At 39.1% G+C, this 21,480-nt stretch overlaps 1 protein-coding gene across 2 annotated transcripts in view; it reads left to right on the forward strand.

Annotated features, from left to right (window-relative positions):
• CPEB4 (cytoplasmic polyadenylation element binding protein 4) overlaps nucleotides 1–20,966 on the forward strand; it is a 61,567-nt gene extending 40,601 nt beyond the window's left edge. For both annotated transcript variants that reach the window (XM_080942266.1, XM_080942267.1), the window contains 6 exons: nucleotides 6,364–6,537; nucleotides 10,168–10,257; nucleotides 10,925–11,043; nucleotides 13,108–13,222; nucleotides 15,393–15,574; nucleotides 16,685–20,966. In XM_080942266.1, the coding sequence (XP_080798392.1) occupies nucleotides 6,364–6,537; nucleotides 10,168–10,257; nucleotides 10,925–11,043; nucleotides 13,108–13,222; nucleotides 15,393–15,574; nucleotides 16,685–16,912 (908 nt within the window). In that variant the 3' untranslated portion in view covers nucleotides 16,913–20,966. The remainder of the gene's footprint in view (nucleotides 1–6,363; nucleotides 6,538–10,167; nucleotides 10,258–10,924; nucleotides 11,044–13,107; nucleotides 13,223–15,392; nucleotides 15,575–16,684) is intronic.
• The last annotated feature ends 514 nt before the right edge of the window (nucleotides 20,967–21,480 follow it).

The following is a 21,480-nucleotide window of genomic DNA, read 5'->3' on the forward strand; positions in this document are numbered from 1 at the left end:
CTTACTCATTCATCGATCCTATGACTTCTTGCTTTAAACCCATTTTCATACTGTCCAGTGAACTTCGTAGACCAGTGACTGTTCGAAGATGAGCCAATGTAATTCAACCAATAATATTTAAAGCCTTGGTAATACTATTACAGAATATTATTACACACCTTGCTTCTATGTTTGTTATAGGTTTGTTTTATTTTTCTTCCCGGAGGGAATTCTTGGGTTTAAATATATTAAAAAACCCAAGTTTTCTAGCTACTTTCTAAGTGCTATGTTAGTGTGTTAGTTTGCTGAGAGTCAGTAATAAGCATACAGACTATGTGACTTAAAGAACAGTTATTCCCCACACTTGTGGAGGCTCAAAGTCACTTTGTAGAGGTTTTAGAGTCTAGAAGTCTGAGATCAGGAATGCTCAGGAGTTATTTCTCTGAGACATATTCTTGGTCTACAGATGGCTTCTCCTTAGGTCTACCTTTTTATACATCTGCATCCTGCTTTCTTCTTAGAAGGGCAAAGGTCATGTAGGATGAGGTTACCAAATACTCTCACTTAACTTTACCTCTTTAAAGACCGTATCTCTAAAATCCATCATATTTTGAAGTCTTTAAAGGTAAGACTTCAGTGCATAAATGTGGGTGTCTAAAAATTTCAACCCATAATGAATATCTTTTACTAGTAAATTTTATGTAATAAGCACATATGTTTTATAATTCAGAAACATTAGCTTAAAACTTAGTTTCTCAGTTAAGCACAAGTTCTAAACATGAACCAGACTTACTCTAAGGTATTTTTTCTGTGACTTAGCTAAGCACTAAGTTAAATGTTGACTGAAAGATTAATTATATTCACCCCTATGTTGAAGTTTAATTTTATTAAAGGAAACCGGTAGTCACTACCACTGCTAAAAAAGAAAAATCTGTGCTTTTATTCTATCATTTTTCCTTTAATTTTTATTTTCAGTTCTCTTTTCTCCACTATTTTAGCCCTTAGAATTAACTGTTTAAAAGATGAACTTTGGGCCCTAGAAAATCCAGACCAACAACAGACTATTAGGCTTTGGACTCATATATGTAGTTTTTTCCCTCTGATGATGTCTGTTCATTTAGAAGCATCAAGTTTTGCTTGTTCCAGAGAAGGAGTGTTGAGAGCCATCTTTAAAGGCTATTAAAAACATGTCTCTTAATGATAGGTTTTTAGAATGAAGTAGAAAGATTATTTGCCTGGAGTGTAGGCAGAAATCTATCAAAAAAGGAGGCTGTAAAATGCATAGTTTTGAATGCTACTGTACCAACAAACTAATATGACATAGGAAATTTTAATTACCAGCTATATGTGTAAATTAATTTTGACAGTTAATTTATAAAATTAGAGGCTAATTGTAAAATCACTTAAGAGAATTATTTTTGCATCTTTGCTGAACTGGATGTAGACATATGTCAACAGATTAACTATAAACTTTATCTTTGTATTTGTGTATGTATGTGTGTGTGTGTTTGTGCGTGTGTGTGCTGGTGCTTATATACAGTAATATTTGTGCATGCTAAAGGAGTCATATAATGGATGTTTTCTTTTTATAAATATATTCTAGTATGGATGCTTTCAAGTGAGGAAAAAGGGTTTTTTTAAGAAGCAAATAGTAACTCATTTTTATAATGAAAAGCATGCAGAGAGAGAGAGAGAGAGAGAAGCCAATTATTCTGTGCCTTCTTTGCAATTCTATCCCACAGACTAATGGAATACTTTACTAGAGGGAATTGACTGACTGTCTTATATGAAAACCATTTGTAAGCAGTCCTGTAGAGGTGCTTTAGAAATGAAGCACTAATCAATAGATGTAACACTATGGATCCAGAAGTTATAAACCATTTATGACCACAATTTTTCAAGCATGCTTTATTATTCTTGACTCTTGTTAATTCTGAACATTAAATCAGTAACAACTCTATAATCCCAAATCCCAATAAAAAATGAAAGTAGAGACACACAAATAGTTCTCATTTTTACTCTAATGGAGACTGGAAAGGCTTTTACTTAGCAATACTAGCATGTTTCTAAAAAAAATCATACCAGTTATCCCCTTAGTAATTTTGGGAAAAGAAAATTCTTAGCAGAGTGTACTTAAGCTGACTTAACCAGAACTTTCCCAAAACATGTTTGTGAATGTTTCCCCTTGTCACTCCTCTGGTGTTTGCTAAACATCAAATGATATGTTAGACTTTGTAGCATGCGATTAGACATCTGTGTGACATTTTCCCCAGGAAAGTCTGTTACAAGTACATCATCACAATGTGTGTTCCAAACACAACTTGGAGTCAGCAAGAAAGAGGCATTAGAATGCATACACACACACACACACACACACACACACACGCAACATTTAGTTACTACATGGATCTGGTTTTTGTTGACATGTTCACCAAAGTACATTTTGTTTACGATTCTATATGTGTCACATGTACAGATATACAAAATATAAGTCAAAAGAGTACATTCTCAGTTTTGAATTCGAAGCATCACTATTTTCTAGTACTAGTTTACACCAATTTTGGTGTTATGTTTTCAGGTTTTTATAGTTGTAAATATTGTGCACCTACAGCCTATTTTTCCTTAATATGAGCAAAGATGTCTGATTAATTTTCAAACATTAATCCCAGAGTTTAACCATAAATGCCTGTACATTAACCATTTAATTTTGTGGCATATAAATAAAATTTTCACTTTTGAAGATTTTTGTGGATACTTTTATTTTAGTTATTTATCTGTAGCTCTTAGTATTCTCGAAGGTTTTAGTTTCTATTAATTTTTTAATGGGAGCCATGTGTTTTTGTGTTGTCTCTGTAGCTTTTAAAAGCCATTCTTTTAAGGACCTGTTTTCCCAGGAACTGACATAGCATCAATCTACTGTCAACGATAGAATTCAGGTTCCCAGTCATTCTTTTCTGGAACTGCTTTGTCTTTGAAGTGCATATCTAAACAGAATGTTCTCAGGCAGACTCCCATATTGTGATGTCACTTGTCTTTCTACCTCTGTCTGGTAAGTTGGGAGTAGCTCATTATCTGCCTTGAAGTGGCTGAAATGAGCACCTGTCAGGCTTTCCTTGAGGAAAGTCTTGGCGCTGTTGTAGGCCATTCACCCCAGCAGCTCAGTGGGCTCCAGTGCTATGTAGTAATGGTAGGAAGGTATTTTGTATGAAAACTAATTTTATTTTGCAAAATACTCACCTGGTAGTTCTGAGTTAAGTTGATTTGTATTGACTTTAGAAAACTAAAAGGGAACGTGCTGGCAGTTGTTAGGTGACAATAACTGAGGAGTCTGTCGCAGTGTTCTATATAAACCCAGTCCCAGCCATGTCTCACTCTTGCTACATACTCCTGAGCACAGCAGCACCTTGCCCACCACATGGCAGTCCTGATACTCCTCCAGGTTTCCTTTAAGATCCCACCTCGAGTCCATCCCTGCCTCCCCTTACTTCAAGGTATTCTTCCTCTTATCCCTGCACATGTGCTCCATACCCAGCAGAACTGTGTTCCCCAGAGACATCCAAGGTTAATGGTTTGTTATATACTGTGTTTTCTCCTATACATATATACATACACACCAGTTATAAAGTTTAATTATAGATGAGTTATGTAAGATTAATAACAACAATAATGAAAATATTTTAAATGCACTGTAATAAAGGTTATATAAATATAGTCTTATCAAAATATCTCAGAAGTGACTAACAGGCAGGCTCTGAGCAGAAACACATTGGACAAAGAGATGATTCATACCAGCTTACATAATGCTACTCAAAACTTAGAAATTGTATTTCTGGGTGTGTTTTCCATTTGATATTTTCAAATTGAGATGTTCCATTGACAACTGAAGCCATGGAGAATGAAAGTGAGTAAAGAGAGGTCTGCAGCCATAGGCATGGCTATTACCATTACAAACTCTGAGAGCCTGTGGCATGTATGATCACTGGTTCCTTGAGCTCAACGCCTCAGGTTGTTTTATCCACTGTGCTTAGCAAGACCACAGGGCCAGAAGGTATTGAATCCAGCCAAGGCCCTAGAACAGGATAAGCCTTCAGTGCCAGTTTATGTCAGGGAGAGAGCATTTCCTCAGAAGTTCGCGGTCTAAAGTTGATGCTGTTTCTTGTGGATTCAATTAATTACCGTTTCTCTTCCTTTGAACTGCAACGGGCCTGCTGACAGAGTGCCGAACCTTCCGTTTTGAGCATTTGGGACTGAATAGAAGGGTTCTTTTTGTTGGTGACGGGTTGTTGTTTGTGGGTACAACACAGCTGACTAAAGCCAATATATAAATTGCCATTAGTTATGATTTTCTTCTATTTGGAATGACATAAAGATACTGTAAATATGTATTCTGTAATGGTGAACAGTCATGAATTCGATATGATATGGTTACTAAATTGTTAGCATGGAAATCTGAGAGAAAGTGTGACAATCAGAATGGCAGTTGGTGTTAATCATGTCACACACAGCTCTAGCTTCATAATGTCCTGGCTCTGGATGCTCACCACAGCCAAAGGGTTTCTTTAAAACAAGTGAGGCTTAGTAAAGATTTAGAGTATCTTTGAATTTCTTTTTTAAAGTGCATGAAACTGACCACCACCATCTAATTCCTTGGTTTTGATACATAGACCAGGAGATAGAAAGAATATGGCCATCTTTCCATTTCAATAGCTCAAAATGAAATCTCAGTGGATTCTTTGACAATGTTTGAAAGGATGTTTTTTGTTTGTTTGTTTTGTTTTTTCTTCTCATTTGACATGCAGCAAGGACTTATGGGCGAAGGAGAGGTAACATCAATGTTTCTCACTTTTGAATGTGTCAGTTCTGTATGGAGAGAATTGGGCTTACCCAGGTTATAATCTCTGTGGGGACAGAGTGAAGGGCAGCGGCTGGGTTTGACCTATATGGGATCTCTGTGTTAGAGTTGGAGCTGTAAACATTCTGATTGAGAAGAGCTTGATAGTTTGGGTTTAAATTCTCTATATTAGATATTTAGCTTACTTATAGCTAAAGATTTGCCTTTTTAACTCCTTAGATGAATTTAAGAATATTTTTCAAATTTGAATATTTAAAGGCTAGACTTGTCTAAAAATTATCTCATTAATTGGAGAGTCATTTATACTTAAGTATCTTACATGAGCTTGTTTTACTAAGTAAACATGATACATATATTTAGTTTAAAATATGATGAGCTGAATTAATGAGTAATTCTACAAATGCTTTAGAAAAAAACGGGATTTTAGAGACTTGTTTCTTAGATGTTTCTAGCTAAACTTAATTTTCTTCTCTAATATTTTTTCTATTTTCTGAGACTATTAAATCACTTAGACTTAAAATGTGATTTTTTTAAAAGATCATTCAGAAAGTAAACTCCAATTGTAGAGCCATTTTGAATCATAATTTACTAATAGCATATAGGATAAGTTTATGACAGAAACACCTATTGTCTATGCTCAGGAATGGGACTTAGAACTGTGGCAATCAAAGGGCATGTGAGCGAGCATTCCAATAAAGGGACTTGATCATTTCTAGAGGAGCTTTAACTGCTCCTCAGAGAACACCTAAAAGTAAATGGCAGCCTGAGTAAGGCTAAGGGTTGAGAGATGCAGCTGTCTGTGCCTCTGTGCTTTGCTTATCATATAGGCATTTCTGTTTTCCTCTCAAGTAAGTAGGGGAGGCTTTTATACACATTGGTGTTTCTAGTCTTTCTACTTTCTGTGTATGCCAGATGACTGGAATTTCAGTTTCTAGAATAGTTTTTCAAAACAGATGACCTCCTTGGTAAGCTGATGATAACTCAGCTTTAGCATGCCTTCAGACTTACATGCTGTATGACTAGAAGCTGAATTGGGTACCAACATTAAGCGGGCTTTGATTATATCCTATGAGTTAAGGTAAACTAAAATAACTGCTCGTTTAAATTGACTTGCTCACTTAAACTACATTCTTAGGAAAGTGTGCAAAGACTACACAGTTTGGTCCATTAAAGAAATTTGTGTGACCAGCATTTCATAGCTAAATTTAATATCCCATGTCCTTGTGTTGCCATGGGGCATTTGCCAAGGCAGTGCAGTCTGCTGCCAACTGGTTTCAAAAGAGTACTCTTCTTCTAACTGGGCTTCCTCTTCACACTCTGAAGCTTCTGCATTTCTGTGGGACACTTGAGTAGCCCTCTGTTTTCACATATAGTCTCTCGAAGGCAGTCGACCTAAGGTGAACACAAGTCAGGAGCATGAGTGATCTTGTAGTGAACAGAGAAAAGCAGCTCTCAGCTCCTGTCTTTGCTGTGTGAATAGTTAGTGGCAAGGAGCCTTTCCTATTAGCTCTCTGTTCTGCTCTCTGTTCCAGGTCAGTCTTCACTGTTTCCGATGGAAGATGGGTTCCTGGATGATGGCCGTGGGGATCAGCCTCTTCACAGTGGTCTGGGTTCACCTCACTGCTTCACACACCAGAACGGGGAAAGAGTGGAACGATATTCTCGCAAGGTGTTTGTGGGTGGATTGCCTCCTGACATTGATGAAGGTATGTGCAGGAAGGACTGTTTGGAGCCACATGCCACTTTTTGGCCCATGGGGAAGTTGTATTTGGGGTTTGCTGTTGTCACAGTCCCTGTCTTACCTGGCAGGGACTCTTCAGTGTCACCTTGTTCTCCTGTCCTGCCATCCTATGGTACTGTCTTATGGTAAGATTAGCTGCAGAAGAAAAAGGAGCAGGACTGTGTGCATGAGCTGAAGGCCCAAGTCAGTGGAAAAGAGGGAAGACCCCAGAGATTTCCCAAGGATTCTTTTGTAGACAACATGGAATTAACTGCCATACTTGGTTTTTCTCCAGTTTTAGTGTTGTTGGTTTTTTTTTTTTTTTATTTCTTTCCTACCTTTCACTGTTTCAAAATTTTAAATTTTAGATTAAGTATGAATTTTTTAAAAAATATAATCTGTACTTGTACGAGAAGGAGAATCTTAAAAGGGATTTAAAATATTTTTTTCAGCAAACATTTATATGTTCTCTAAACAGCAGCACTATTCCTCAGCTTATTTATAGAAGTAAATAAAAATAGAGGAGCCCTGTTTGTAGAATCTAGAGTCTAATGGGGGAAGGTGCATCAAAAGTATGCGAACATAAGAGAAGGTGTCAGAGAACAGTGCTGAACAGCAAGCAAACAGTGTTAAGAGGTCTGACATGTAAAGACTCTTCTTAGATTGGATGGCTAAGGAAACTCACTTTAAGAAAGTAGTATTTGAGCTGAAACTTGAGTCAGTAGCCAGCTTGGACTGGAGGGATTAGTTATCCAGTAACATTGAGGTCACTTCTGGGCTTCAGCAAGTGTAATAAGAATCACAGAGACAGACCATCCAGCAATCACACAGCCTCGGGGACTTTGTTCCTTTTATCCTGGTTTCCTGGATGGAGATGGAAATAGACTAATTCATGTTCCAAAACATAGAATCAATTTCTGTGAGTCTGTAAGATCTAAAAATAGTTAGTCATGTGTCACTTAGACTGAGATGCAGTTTACCAAACTTCTAGAAGGTTGAAGTTTATAACAAACACACTTGTTAAATATCTTGATAAAATTGCTGTAACTTCAATTCCATTTGCTCTTTCTCCATCCCACCCTCAGAAGGCAGAGCTTGAAAAAGTGTAGTCTACACAGTTGTGCAGTATAAAATTACAGCAATCCAATGGATGTGGGATGAGAAGCAGATCATTTGAAGTTGAATAAGCTTTGTACCCGAAACAGGTGCTGTGGCAGTGCTCCTACCTCAACTTGCTCAGGAAAAGTGACTTAGGAATCAGGCAACCCCCAAGTTGGCCTAGCAGCAATCTCCTGCACACCCGTCTCATTTGCGCTAAACTGTGCTGCAGAGACAGGTAGAGCAGAGCGGACTGCACTGCTTCACAGCTGGAGGGAGATTAAACACGGGAAGGAAGGAATGGGCTAGGAAAACTGTGAGATAGTGGAGTTGTCTCGGAAATTTCAAAATATGCTGCTTTTATAATGCATTGGTATACAATAGTTAGAATCACATTTGTTTGCATGTAATCATTTGTTTCCTAGCTTTGTCTCCTGAGGAAGACTTGGAGATAATGAGTACCCTCTAGTGAGCATATGGATTTTCACCTTTTTGCTGTTAAAAGAAACCCAGACTACATTTTAAAAACGCATTCTATTGGTTGGTATAATTCTAGAGGTGAGGTAAGAAAACAAGATATGGCATAGAGTATGGAAGTGCAAATGACAGAGAAAGGTCAGAAGGTTCTGGGAGCTCCCACTGGCCACTCAGGAAAGGATCAGAGTCAGAGGGAGTGGTTGGGTGAGTGGATGATAGATACATAGGTAGATAGGTAGGTGGGTAGGTAGGTAGGTAGGTAGGTAGGTAGGTAGGTAGGTAGATAGATAGATAGATAGATAGATAGATAGATAGATAGATAGATAGGCAGACAGACAGAGAGACAGACAGATAGAATATCAGAATAATTAAAGAGAAAATTGGAATATTTTAACCTGCTGAGAAACATAGGTGTGTGCAGATATAATAAACAACTAGAAGAAAAAGAGAGCTCTACTGTACTGTGCGACTGAACAGTGGGAACAGATCACCAACATTTGGTAGCCATCGTGGTGGTTACCAATCTCTCAGTGGCTGCCTTCTAAGAGATGGCATGACTAGTGCAGCGGGGTGCTGGCAGGTGACGCAGTACTCCTTGCAAAGTACAAATCGAATACGGACAAGAAAATAGTTTCTTGGTAGAGAAACCAAGTAGAAGCCAGTGACCAAGGTCATTGTGTATAATTAATGATGAAGTGACACAGCATCCTTTGTGTCTGGGATGCACAGCATGAAAGTGCCCATGAGGAAGCAGAACACAAATGCCAGCGAAGGCTCTGCTAGATGGAAATACCATAGACCAGACTTTATCAACACCAGGGACTCTTCATAGTTCTGGAGGTTGGGAAGCTCAAAGTCATTAGGCAGCTCCTTGCCTGATCAAGTTTTTGGTAATAGTCATCATTTGTAAGTCCACATGACAGAAGTGGCAAAGGAGCTCTCTGGGGTCTCATGTGAATATACTAAACTGATGCTCTGAATGGGACTTCCACCTCCATAGCCCAGTCAGCTACCCAAGGCTCCTCCTCTAAATTCTCTCACATTTTAACATAAAGATTGACAAGATTGAGTGTACAGTTAGTCTATAGCAGCATACTATAGAAGCATGGACCCCAACCTTCCTAATGCTATGATCTCTTAATAGTTCCATGTTGTAGTAACCCCCAGTCATAAAACATTTTCACTCCTGCTTTATAGCTGTAATTTTGTTACTGTTGTGTAATGTAAATATCTGATATGCAGATGGTCTGAGGTAACTCCTGTGGAAGGGTTGTTTGACCCTCAAAGAGGCCGGGGCCCACAGGTTGAGAACCACTGCTATGTAGAATGACTGTGGCAAGCTAAGAAGCGCCAGCACTTTAGGGAAGTAACAGCCAAGGAGACATGTGCTCTGAATGGGATTCTTAGTCAGGTGGAGTCTCAGCACTACAGAACAATTGGGTCCGTACTGATTACTTGGATATGGAGCTACATAGAGAGTTACAAAAGAAAGCAGCTGTGCTTGGAGCTGGTAGCAATGGTAGCATTTGGGAATTATAAAGAATGTCAGTAAGAGAGTGTGGATGGATGTATTGATTAGTATATGTATCTAACTGGAGGGAGAAAGAGGAAAAGGAAGATGTTGAAGGCAGTTGTGCCAAGTCCTGAGTGTGATGTGTACATGAAGTAATGCAGGAGCTCTTCGAACTGTCGTTGGAGATAGAGTTTGATTACAAGGGAGAAGGAAGGGCAGTGATGCAGTGCTGATGAAGGAGGGAGAAAGCTAGCTGTGCTCTGGTTTTACTTGTCATTGTTCTCTTTCGTGCCAGGTAAGTACATAAAAACGAGATCGACAGTGAAGCCCTAGCATCAGCCTGTGTGCTGACTGCTTAGGCACTCCTGGGACACTCAAGTAGACTGTGGGACTGGGCACATGCTTCTTCCAGTGGCCACATTATTCTAGCTGCAGGATGCTTTTATTTGTGATTTCATTACAGTAAAGTGATTTTATATTACAAAAATATTAAAACTAATACTACTTTTTTGTTTTGTTTTTCATTAGATGAGATCACAGCTAGTTTCCGTCGCTTTGGCCCTTTGATTGTAGATTGGCCTCATAAAGCAGAGAGCAAATCTTATTTTCCACCAAAAGGTAATTCTTGAGATTTCAATATTGAAGTACATTTTATTCTCAGATTGTCTGATTTGGAGTGTTTTCATAAATGTTCGTTTTCATTTCAAAAGTTTTTGTTGTTTATATTTTTCTAAGTGTGTTTTTAAATTTTCTACCTAATATACTTTTAATCCAATTTTAATTATACAAGTTACTTCCAGATACTCCCAAGTAGAGCTGGTGAGAAGGATCAGTACTTGTGCCATACCTGACAACTGGAATTCTGTCCTACTGGACCCACGTGGTGAATAAGGAGAACCATCTCCTGAAAGTTAACCCGTCACACATACACACATGCACACGCACACACCAGCTCCTAAGAGTTAACCCTTCACACACACACACATACACACACACACACACACACACACAGAGAGAGAGAGAGAGAGAGAGAGAGAGAGAGAGAGAGAGAGAGAGAGAGAGAGAAAATTTCTGTGACCTCTTAAGATTCTGCTAAAAATTCTATCCTACTAAATAGTCTACTCAAATAAGGTATTGATGTGTTCAGACTTTTAGTAGGAATGTTATTTTAATTTTTTATATTTTCTATTCTCTTTTCCTTCCTTAATTTTAGTCTAAGCTTTTTATCCTATGTATGACAAAGACAGGAAAGCACTTAAGCCTTATATTCTGTTTTTCTTGCCAGGCTATGCATTCCTGCTGTTCCAAGATGAAAGCTCTGTCCAGGCTCTCATTGATGCATGTATTGAAGAAGATGGAAAACTCTACCTGTGTGTATCAAGTCCAACCATCAAGGATAAACCAGTAAGTGTAGTTTAGCATAAGGTTGCTCTTTGTTTATGCCTCTGCTCTCCTGCTTTGTGTGAAAACTTCTTATGATTTCTACTTAAATTTATATGTTTGAAAATTGAATATAACAGGTTTTATGTATTCCTTGGTAATTTTATACATGAATACAATGTATATTAACCCCCTCCAGCTTTTAGGAAACATTCTTCCACTATATCTTTCTCCCAACTACATTATCTCTTCCTCTTTCTCTCCCTCTTCATCCTCCTCTTCTTCTCCTTCTAGTAACTTACTGAGTCTAATTAGTGCTGTCTGTGTATGTGCATGAGTGTAGAGCCATCCTCTAGAGCATGGTCAACCAACAATGGGCCATGCTACTGAAAAAACTGACTGTCCCTCCCCTAGTAGCCAACACCTGCCAAAAGCATTAGTGACGGGGCCCTATGAGCATCTCTCTACCTGTGTTGGAGCTGTGGCTGTCTTGATCTTGTGCAGACAACCACAGCTGCTGTGAGCTGGTGAAGACACTATTTTCAGCATCCTCTTCAACCGAAGCTCTTACAGTCTTTCTGCTCCCTCTTCCTGAACTTTTTGGGGGAAAGAACATGTAAGATAGATGATGTCGCATTACCTGAACATTTCAGTCACATATTCACAGCACTTCAAACAATTTTGAGTCTCTGTATTAACCACCATCTATAAGGATAAATATTTAGAAGGCAGTTTAGCACTATGTACCTTTGGCAAAATAATAGTAGGTTGTTCTCTTATAGCCAATGACCCACCCAGCTATAGTCTCTTGGTCCAGGTAATGGTACCAGGCATGAAGTGGGCCATAAGTCGAATAGAAAGCTGTTGGTTACTCCATAACATTTACACCACTGTTGCACCAAAGCAAACCTGCCAGGCTGTTATTGTGGTTCACAGGGCGCACAGCTGTGAAAACTGCTGACAGACTTTTCCACCCCAGCAGCCTACAAAGCACCTTCTGGGCTATAGGTAGGAAGGTATAACTGTAGAAGAGGATGAGGAGCGTGCAGAGGAGGGGCTGGAGGAGGCTAACACTGAGAGTGCTTGAAAAACCATATGGAAGTGTATGGAAATCTCTAAATATATTTTTAATTAAAATGAATTTATTGAATTATTTATTAAAAATAAAATACATTTAAAACATTTAAATAAATCTTTAAATTTTTTGCAAATATTAGCAATACTTTTACTTTGAAATAGTTTTGAAATTATTCTATAGGCATTTATATATGTGTACATACGGACACACAGTTACATTACACAGAGAAACAATGCTCCTACCTGAAACCATAGGTTATCTGACAAAATCCCAATGCCAGGCGTGGGATAACCCTCCCCAACTTGAGTTGTTAGTTGAGGGGTCTCAGAGACCCCAAAACTACTTCAGGCTATTGTCATTGTTCTTGGCTACCCACAAAAATTTGATGGTAAGACCTTATTGCTAAAGATGATCACACACTCACAGTACCTGGAGAAGTCAAACTGGTACATAGAATGTACAAGCTTGCACCACCAGGCCTGGGTTATTATTCTGATTGGGCTTATGGACACGAAAGTGCTTATCAACACAATACTGCTCAGTGGTTAAGAGCACTTGCTGCCCTTGCAGAGGGCCTGGGTTCAATTTTTAGCACCCAAATAGAAAACAAATAGATCTTTTTTAAATGTGCAAATATTAGCAATGTTTTTACTTTGAAATAGTTTTGAAACACTGTAATATATTCATTAGTATCAACAGTAAATCTGCATTTCCTGGAAATATGCTGAGTCCTAATTTATTTAAATTATGTAGATCCTGTAAGGCTGGGTAACCTGAAAAAGAGATAATTAACTTGTAGGCAATTAAGGATGTGTGGATGTGTTAAGGGATTTGGCTTATAGTAAGTAAACAGTTCATGGGGTATTCTCACTCTGAGATGAAAGATAGGGGAAGCTGCTTTTAAGCCTTTTGGTCTTACAGCTCTATTGATTTGTGATAAGATACTGTAAAGTACTCTGCAGTAATTTTGAACTTTTCTTGATATGAACATTGTGGTTTATACACTGCAGGTGCAGATCCGGCCCTGGAATCTCAGTGACAGTGACTTTGTGATGGATGGCTCACAGCCACTTGACCCACGGAAAACGATATTTGTTGGTGGTGTTCCTCGACCATTACGAGCTGGTATGTTAAACAGATGAAATCTGTATCATTAGCATATGAACTATAAAGAACTCCAGCTGAAATACTCCACCAGCTTTGAGTTAGTGTGAAAGAGAGTTCTAGTGTCTAAGAATTAATGTGCTCTGCTTCCTAGTAATAGTTGAGTAACCTTAGACTTTTTTCACCTATTAAATGCAATCAGAAGTGCACAGCATGATAGAGGGTTAGGTGAGCTCACTGAAGCACAGGGCGTTAGTGCCAGACACTAACTAATGTCACTGTTGCTTATAGTAAAGCCAAAGAGCCCTTTGTGTGCTGAGATGTGCAGCAGTTCTTTCCAGTGTCCCCATTTCTCAGCCGCTAGTTACTGAACTCCTAATACAACTGCAGTCCCACATGGTTTTAGAATGATAACTGCAAAAGAATTACGTCCCCAACTGACTTAAATAACTTGAGGTTTCAGAGTATAGTGAGATTAACTTTTATGTTTTTAACATTTCATGGAGAAGATAAATTCACTATTTCAAGTTTTTAAAATAGTGTCTTATTTATTTTCTACAGTCTCACAAGTGTAAACCTACCTTGATCATATCCACCCAGCTTTCCCACCAAATCCGCCTCCTCCCTTTATGTCCCTTTTTTTTTTTTTTTTTTTTTTTTTTTTGCCTTTTCCTTTTTGTCACCCACAGCGTCCACTTGGTGCTGTCTGCTGGAATTTCTGTCTGGTCTTGTTGGCTTGATCATATGCAGGTGACCACAGCTGTAGTGAGTTCATGAGTACAATGACCATGTCATGCCCAGGAGACAGCATTTCCTGTGCTCTTCCCCACATGTTCTTACATTCTTTCTGTCCCCTCTTCTGGGATGTTCCCTAAGACTTGTGGGGATAGATGGTCAGATGTCCCATTTAGGACTAAGCACTCGGTAGTCACTTATTCTCCTTTCTGTGACTAGTTAGGAGTCTCTGTGTTGACTGCCACCCACTGCAGAGCAAGGGTCTCTGGCTAGGGTGAGGGCAACATGTAAATTATCATGTAAAGATACAAACTTTTGAGAGAGAGTTTAACAACGCTTAGGGAAACAACAGTGGTAGGTTCCCCCTTGGGCCTATGACCTCCTAAGCCTACGTACCAGGTATGAATTCCCTCCTGTACAACAGGCATCAAACCCAGTCCAAAAGCAGTTGGTTACTCCCTTACCCTTGGGCTACTACTGAGCGCCAGTGAGCACAGGCTATCTGACAGGTTGATATGGTAGCATCCAATGCCCACTGCTATGTGATACCATTGATGGCTTTTTCTCCTGTCAGCCTTCATAGCACCTCTAGCACTAGGAAAAACTAGCCAGTATGTTGTCTCTCCAGCAATATGGTGGACAGCTCAAGAGCAGTGACAATGGTCTGTATTGTTTAATGGACCTCTAGGGGAATCACTGATCATGGGGAGGCTCCCCAAGCCTGGCACTGAGATTTTCATTTATTAGTCATTATCTTCTGGCAGAAGTGTTGTCAACCCATGCAAGGTACCTATGCTGGAATTTATTTTTATCTTATGAGTATGGGTGTTTTGCTTGCTTGTAAATTGGTGCACCATGTGTGTACAGTGTGTGAACAGTGACCCCAGAGGCCCGAAGAGGGCTTTGGATCCCCTTGGACTGCACAGCTGTGAGTTGCCATGTGGGTGTTGGGAATAAAGCATAGGTCCTTGCATTGCTGAAAGAGCAGCCAATGCAAGATGTGCTAGTGAATAGCTATATGTAAACAGGCATAGGCGTTGATGGTGAGAAGGGGCAGAGGAGAGCCTTCCAGAGAATCTCCCAGTTAACTTTCCAGTGTTCAGTTTATAGGAACCGATACCTTGCTAACCAGTACAGATATGACAGCAGGCTGAAGCAGACAAACCTAGGGCCAGGCCTGGCCAGTCGCCTGGACAGACCATTCATCTTGGAGCCCCAGTTTTCTCAGAAAGTTGCTAGCTATTTCATGGTTGTGAGAATTAAGAAAGCACACTGTAAAACCTGCCAGCTCCAGCTAAACAGTCACCCGGCAGGAAAGTTATTATAATAATGATTCGGATTTTAATAATGACTATAATGATACATACTCAGAGGTCACATGGGCCTTTTTGATGAAGCGTTAGGTGAGCCGGATGAGTTTTCCTGACTGTAAGTGTCTCTGCTCCTTTCTTTCCAGTGGAGCTTGCAATGATAATGGACCGGCTGTACGGAGGCGTCTGCTATGCTGGAATCGATACTGACCCAGAGCTCAAATATCCTAAAGGAGCTGGACGAGTCGCGTTTTCTAATCAACAGAGTTACATAGCTGCTATCAGTGCCCGCTTTGTTCAGCTGCAGCATGGAGAGATAGATAAACGGGTAAGTCCTGACGTGTGTTTGGAAAGTTCTCGATGTGGTGCACCATCTAATGTAAGCCCTGGGTTGGTGTACACTGGCACTTCACTTGGGACTCATACTGGCAGCCAACACGGTGGCACTGTGCTCTGCACTCATCAGTTGGGTTTGACTGCGCTGCTCTCAATCTGAGCTATAGCACGATCAGTGGTGCTGTGTGCTCACTGTCTCAGGCCGTGTGTCTGTGCCGTTCCCTAGTGTGGATAAAGAGAAGCTCGTGCTGTGGCTACAAGTGACAGGTGCAGGATTTGCTGTAGCACAGTCACATGCCCCGTCAGTGCGTGCTTCAGAGCTGGAGGTCATCATCACAGTGAAATCCCTGGGTCTATGTTCAGATCCTCTGCAGTGTGGGACTTAAAGCCTAGCCACCCTTCCTCATCTCTATAAGTCCTAGGAGGTTTCATCCAGGAGGCTCCCAAGACCAAGCATCGCCGGTCCTTTGTAGCTGGTGAGGTAATGACCAGGTCACTTTAATGCCTAAAAGGCTCAGATGACCGCTGGCTTATTGAACACAGGTACAGGCCCAGTTCCATCAAGTCACCTCTCACTTTTAGATTCAAGTAAACTACTCTCGTTGTTTAGAGTAGTGAGCAGTTTAGAGTTTAGAGAGAGAGTAAAGAGCAAAGTGAGCCATGTCATGTTGTGTCAGACTCCCAGCTTTCTGATTACAGCACAAGTTACAGACACTTAAACCACCAGCCAGGCTCAGCAGCCACTCAAAAGTTCTCAAGGCAGAAATCAGGCATCTTCTTGCCCACTAAACCTGCAGTACACGTTTTGTGAAAGATGAAAGTGCGTAGAAGGTTTTGTTTAAATTATAATTTCAGCAATGATAGTTTCTGATAAAAGTCTTTTGAGGTTTTGTTTGTTTGAAGCTTTATTTTAACATAAGCATGTAAATGGTAGATATAAACATCTTGCCCAAAGCTATTTAGAATGGCCAATCTTCATTTTCACAAGTGCATCACGGCTCCTCCTATGGCACCTTGGCACAGGTAGGTCGAAGCACAGCATAAAAGTGTACTTGCTCATGGTACCAAAATGCCAACTTCCTTTTTAATCTCTTCAATGCAGGTGGAGGTTAAGCCATATGTCTTGGATGACCAGCTGTGTGATGAATGTCAAGGGGCCCGTTGTGGGGGGAAATTTGCTCCTTTTTTCTGTGCTAATGTCACCTGTCTGCAGTATTACTGTGAATATTGCTGGGCTGCTATTCACTCTCGTGCTGGCAGAGAATTCCACAAGCCCCTGGTGAAGGAAGGCGGTGACCGCCCTCGACACATCTCATTCCGCTGGAACTGAAGAATGAACGATCCAGAGCTCACTTGCAGGCCTCGGAAGGAGTGACCTCTTCTGTTAATTCCGACTCTTCCTCAGCCTCCTCTCACTGGCATGTCCTGTGCAGCAGAGTAACTAGCAGTGTAACTAGCAGTGGTAGAATGAAAAGAACAACCCACAACACAGGTGTTTTCTAGACTCGTGTCACTGCAAACAGTGTGTTCAAACTCCATTTCACATTGCCATTATGTTGCATGCAAGTTTTAATTCTCTTGTTTTGCTGGAGACCAAGAGAATCCAAACTTGCTGCAGCATTTTCTTAGAGGAGAAAAATATTAACAGAGAAATGAGACAATATTTTGGGGTTTTACTTGCTGGTAATGATTTAACATATAAGAAGACTTTACTGAGATAATCACCAACCGTAACACTATTGTCTGTTCTGACACAGTCTCCCCCAGGGAAGTGCTCTTGCCATCTCTGTTCTTTTCTTTCATTCCTAACTCTCTTTTCTATCCCTTTTTATTCTTTAACAGCAATGGAGGAAGTTATCAGTTATTAACAGGAAAGAGTATGTCAGAGCAAGCAAACGCATGAGCAAGATTGAGCAGCGTAACCATAAGAGCGTTGAGGATTAGTATAGCTTGATCGTGCCTCAAAGGCCTTCATACATCAGAAAAAAAGTAGGCAGAACGGATTTTGTTTTCCTTGAAGTAATTCCTAAAATTTCGAATGTAAGAATTGGGTGACTTTACTACTGAGGGGAGTGTGCTTATTTATTTAACTGACTTCCTAATCACAGCCCCAGGAAACCTACCAAAGCTAGAGTTAATGTCTGGTGGGGAAAAGAAGAACAAATACATACATTTTATTTTTGTTGTTATATATAAACTCTATATCCTAATTTACTAATAGTCATCAGGTGTCAGCCTTTGCTCTCCATTTTGACATTAAAAACAACATATCTAGACATACCTCAAGGATATCATTTTTGACTTTGTGTTACACTACACTTGTAGCCAAAACTGGAAGACTAAAAACAACATACAGATCGGCTGCCCATTGGTCTCGTTTTCCATTTGAAGTTACTTTGGAATCCTGTAATTTAGTTGTAACATAGAAAATGTGGGGGGGAAGGTTAAAAAAAAAAGTCAAGTAGTTGCAAAGTGTTTTGCACTGTTGAACTAAGTAATTGTGTAAATCTGTGCAAAAGTCCGTATGTTTATCTTACTCTTCCTATAAGGTACAATAACATACACTTTCCGAACTTAGCATGGGACATAGTGTTTGAAGTGCCAACTTCATCAAGTAATGCATGCTTTATTATAAAGACAACCCTAGCTTTGAAAGATGTTCTTATGTTTTGAACAGTCTGCTTCAGGGGCAAATTTTAAAATAGTCTCTTGAAGCCCTGGTCATGGAAGTAACTTTTGGTTTAATTGACATTCTCTTAATAAATGCCCTACCGTAGTTCAAAGGATTACTATCAGTGTGCAAAGCAGTTAACAGCAACAATCTAAGTGCAGTCTTGCTAGCTGTGCTGCCCAACAGTACCATCTTGGATCCTTCAGAACCAAAGACTTGCCCGCAGTGCTGTCTGTAGGAAAAGCAGCCCTTTATTCTTAACACAGGCTTTAATGAACTACACCTGTTAAGTTCCAAAGGTCAAAATGGAGGCACTTGCTGTCTGAGTCCAACAGAAAGAGGGAGCCACTGTCAAAGAATCCCCTGCTAACAGAACAGCGAAGCAGCTGTGTGGTGGAGGGTGCCGTCTCTCGTGTAGCTGGTCAGGGACGTTTTTTCTTTTCTCCTGAACTACGTGATTCTAATTGGAATGTTCATTTGCCTCTTTTTCTTCCTTTAATGCTTGTGGGTGGCTTGGGGTGTGCTATCGTGTGCTGGTCCTACTCAGTAAACGGGTGTGATGAGTTAACAGAAATAACACTGCTTGAGAACTAGCTTTGAACAATACTCTCCCTTCGTACATGACCTGCTGAATTTCGGTACAGTGTTTTGTAGCTGACTTATTTTGTCATGCACATGATGTATATTTGTTATGCACTACCTTTGTATATCTTGTTTTTCCAACAGTGAACATTTTTAGGCACACTTTTCACTGACGGGATATCTCTTTATGCAATACCTCAATTTTTCATATTGCAAAGAGTAGCTTTTTGTACTTTTATTACTGAGAGATCTTCATATACTTCATTTTTTAATATAAATAATTTTAATAAATTTTATTTTCTTATATTCTGCTTTTTATACATTTCAGTGCTCTGCATACATTTTAAATTATGAATGTTGTGCACTGGCAATGCTATTTTAGAGTCTGCAGAGAAGAGAAAGCATGTTGCTTAAACATCCTTCCCCAGCACCAGCTACTGGTGTACCTATAATTTAAGAAATAGTCTATGTAAAGTCACAAATTAATGAAAAAAAATTCGCATGAAAATGACAAGATAACACTGTAGTTCCTAAAAAAAAGATTAAATGCATAACCATAGGGTAGAAATTTAAAATAACAAAATTGTCTACAGCTTCTTACTAAGTTTTTAAAATTATTCATAAAATGCAGACATTTTGGGTGAATGTTTAATCATTTTTAATCTTAATTAATTGATGTTACATGTTTGATTCAGAGATGTCTGCTCTTTTAAATTCTATATAATAAAACAAAATCGCCTGCCACAGGACAGGTTTGTAATGTTAGTATGCATGACTAATGTAAGAAATTGTTATTCTGCTAATATTTACTTGTGATTGTGTGACAAGCGTGTTTACAGATGATTTGGTTCCACTTCTTTACAGGGCATAAACAATGATTATCTAGTACTCTGAACTTTATGATTACATGTCCTTCGGATTACATGGGATTGTAGTTGGGAGTTACCATGTAACTCAAACATTATTAACATGTAATTAGTTTACAGGTTTTAGGGTATCACTTCAATTTACCAAGCATGTAGTTCTAGCGCACTAGCATGGCACCAGCCATGTATTTACAATGTAGTTACAGAGTAATTACATGGTTATTTTTGCAATGTAAAATAAAGTGTTTCTGATTATTTTCTATGTAAAAGACCCCCCCACCCCATCCCCATCCCCAGGCTTTGGTATAATATATTTACTTCTCCATACACAGACCTCTGCAGAATGCAAACTAAAACTTGCAGTGAATGAACTTAGCATTTATGAGATGCTGTTGGAAAGACTTGATAATTCACCCCTTTGTTTTGAAGAGTTGAATCTTCTGTTAGAAGGTGATTTGAAACTTGAATGTGATGAATTGTGGCAAGCTCACTCCAGTCATGTGCAATACTTAAGCTCACACTTTGGAAGATCTTTGCAGTGTAACTCTTTGTTTTTAATTGCAGACATTAAAAAATGTCATTTTCTACTGTTAAGAGTAATCCTCTTTCTTGCTGGTGTTTCTAAAGAAAAGAATCAGAAATCAATCTTTCTACTAATGTAAATTTGAGATTATTTTTAAAAATGGAATAAAAGAGGTTTTGGTCATTTGCTTTATTTTATTATCTTATTTTAAAGCTACTGTGATTGATAGCATTGTAAGAATTGGGACAATATTGTATTCAACTGTTTTATTTTTTATATTTTTAAAATTTAAAGTATAATTAGTTTTTATAATTTCATCAGATTTTTGTTATATTTTTTTGGAAGTGAAACTTTTAGCAAGTGGGTGTCTAGTTTTTACTAATCCCTAATTTTTCCAGTGCGTTGCTCATATTATCAGAAGGGAGCGTTATTTAAGTGCGTCAGTTAATTGTACTACTTGGCTGAATTTCCATATAGTTTTTACTGTGTATGGGGAGGTTGTAGTATTTATTCTAGCATTTTAAATAAGGGTAATTCATTTTTTTTATTAAAGTCATTTTCACGTTAAGTTCCTATTTTTGTATGTTCTACTCTTAAGTTATATAACACAGTTCCTTTTTTAAAAGAGTTCATTTGTTGAAGTGCTAGTGGAAAATTAATGTTATTAAATAGTTTGCAAATGACTATTTATACCAGTATGCATATAATTTTTAAATATTTGTAATGTGAGATGTTGAATGAATAAAACTTTTAACTCAGATTTCTTTTACTATACTTATTTCTTTTTAGCATGAATAGTCTCCCTCATTGGGATATAACATTTTAAAATACTAGAAATGTCCTGTTGAGCCCTGGCTGAACAAGCCAGTATAAAAAAGTATTTAGTCATGTGAGTGCTCGTGGCAGGCATTCCTGGCTTTCAAAAGTTGTAAGAGCTGTCGGCTATAGTGCCTTTGGCCTTGCTGTAAGTTCATGTGCTACTGTGTGTGTGTGTGTGTGTGTGTGTGTGTGTGTGTGTGTGTGTGTGTGTGTGATATGTCTGGGGTGGGGTGTTCTTTCTCCCTCCTGGAGATTGGTGGGGATTGGACCCGGCACTTTCCATGTGATGAGCACAAGCTCTACCCCTGACCCTCTTCTCCAATTTCAACACAAGCCTCCTTTGTCTTTGAACCCTCAGTTCCCTCAGAGACTGATGTCACAGGCTGTGGTCTCTGGGTTATAAAATCCCATGGCTCGGGAACTGTATCGTTGTCTTT

Source organism: Micromys minutus (assembly GCF_963924665.1).
Source record: "Micromys minutus genome assembly, chromosome: 31".
In the NCBI taxonomy this organism is placed as follows: domain Eukaryota; kingdom Metazoa; phylum Chordata; class Mammalia; order Rodentia; family Muridae; genus Micromys; species Micromys minutus.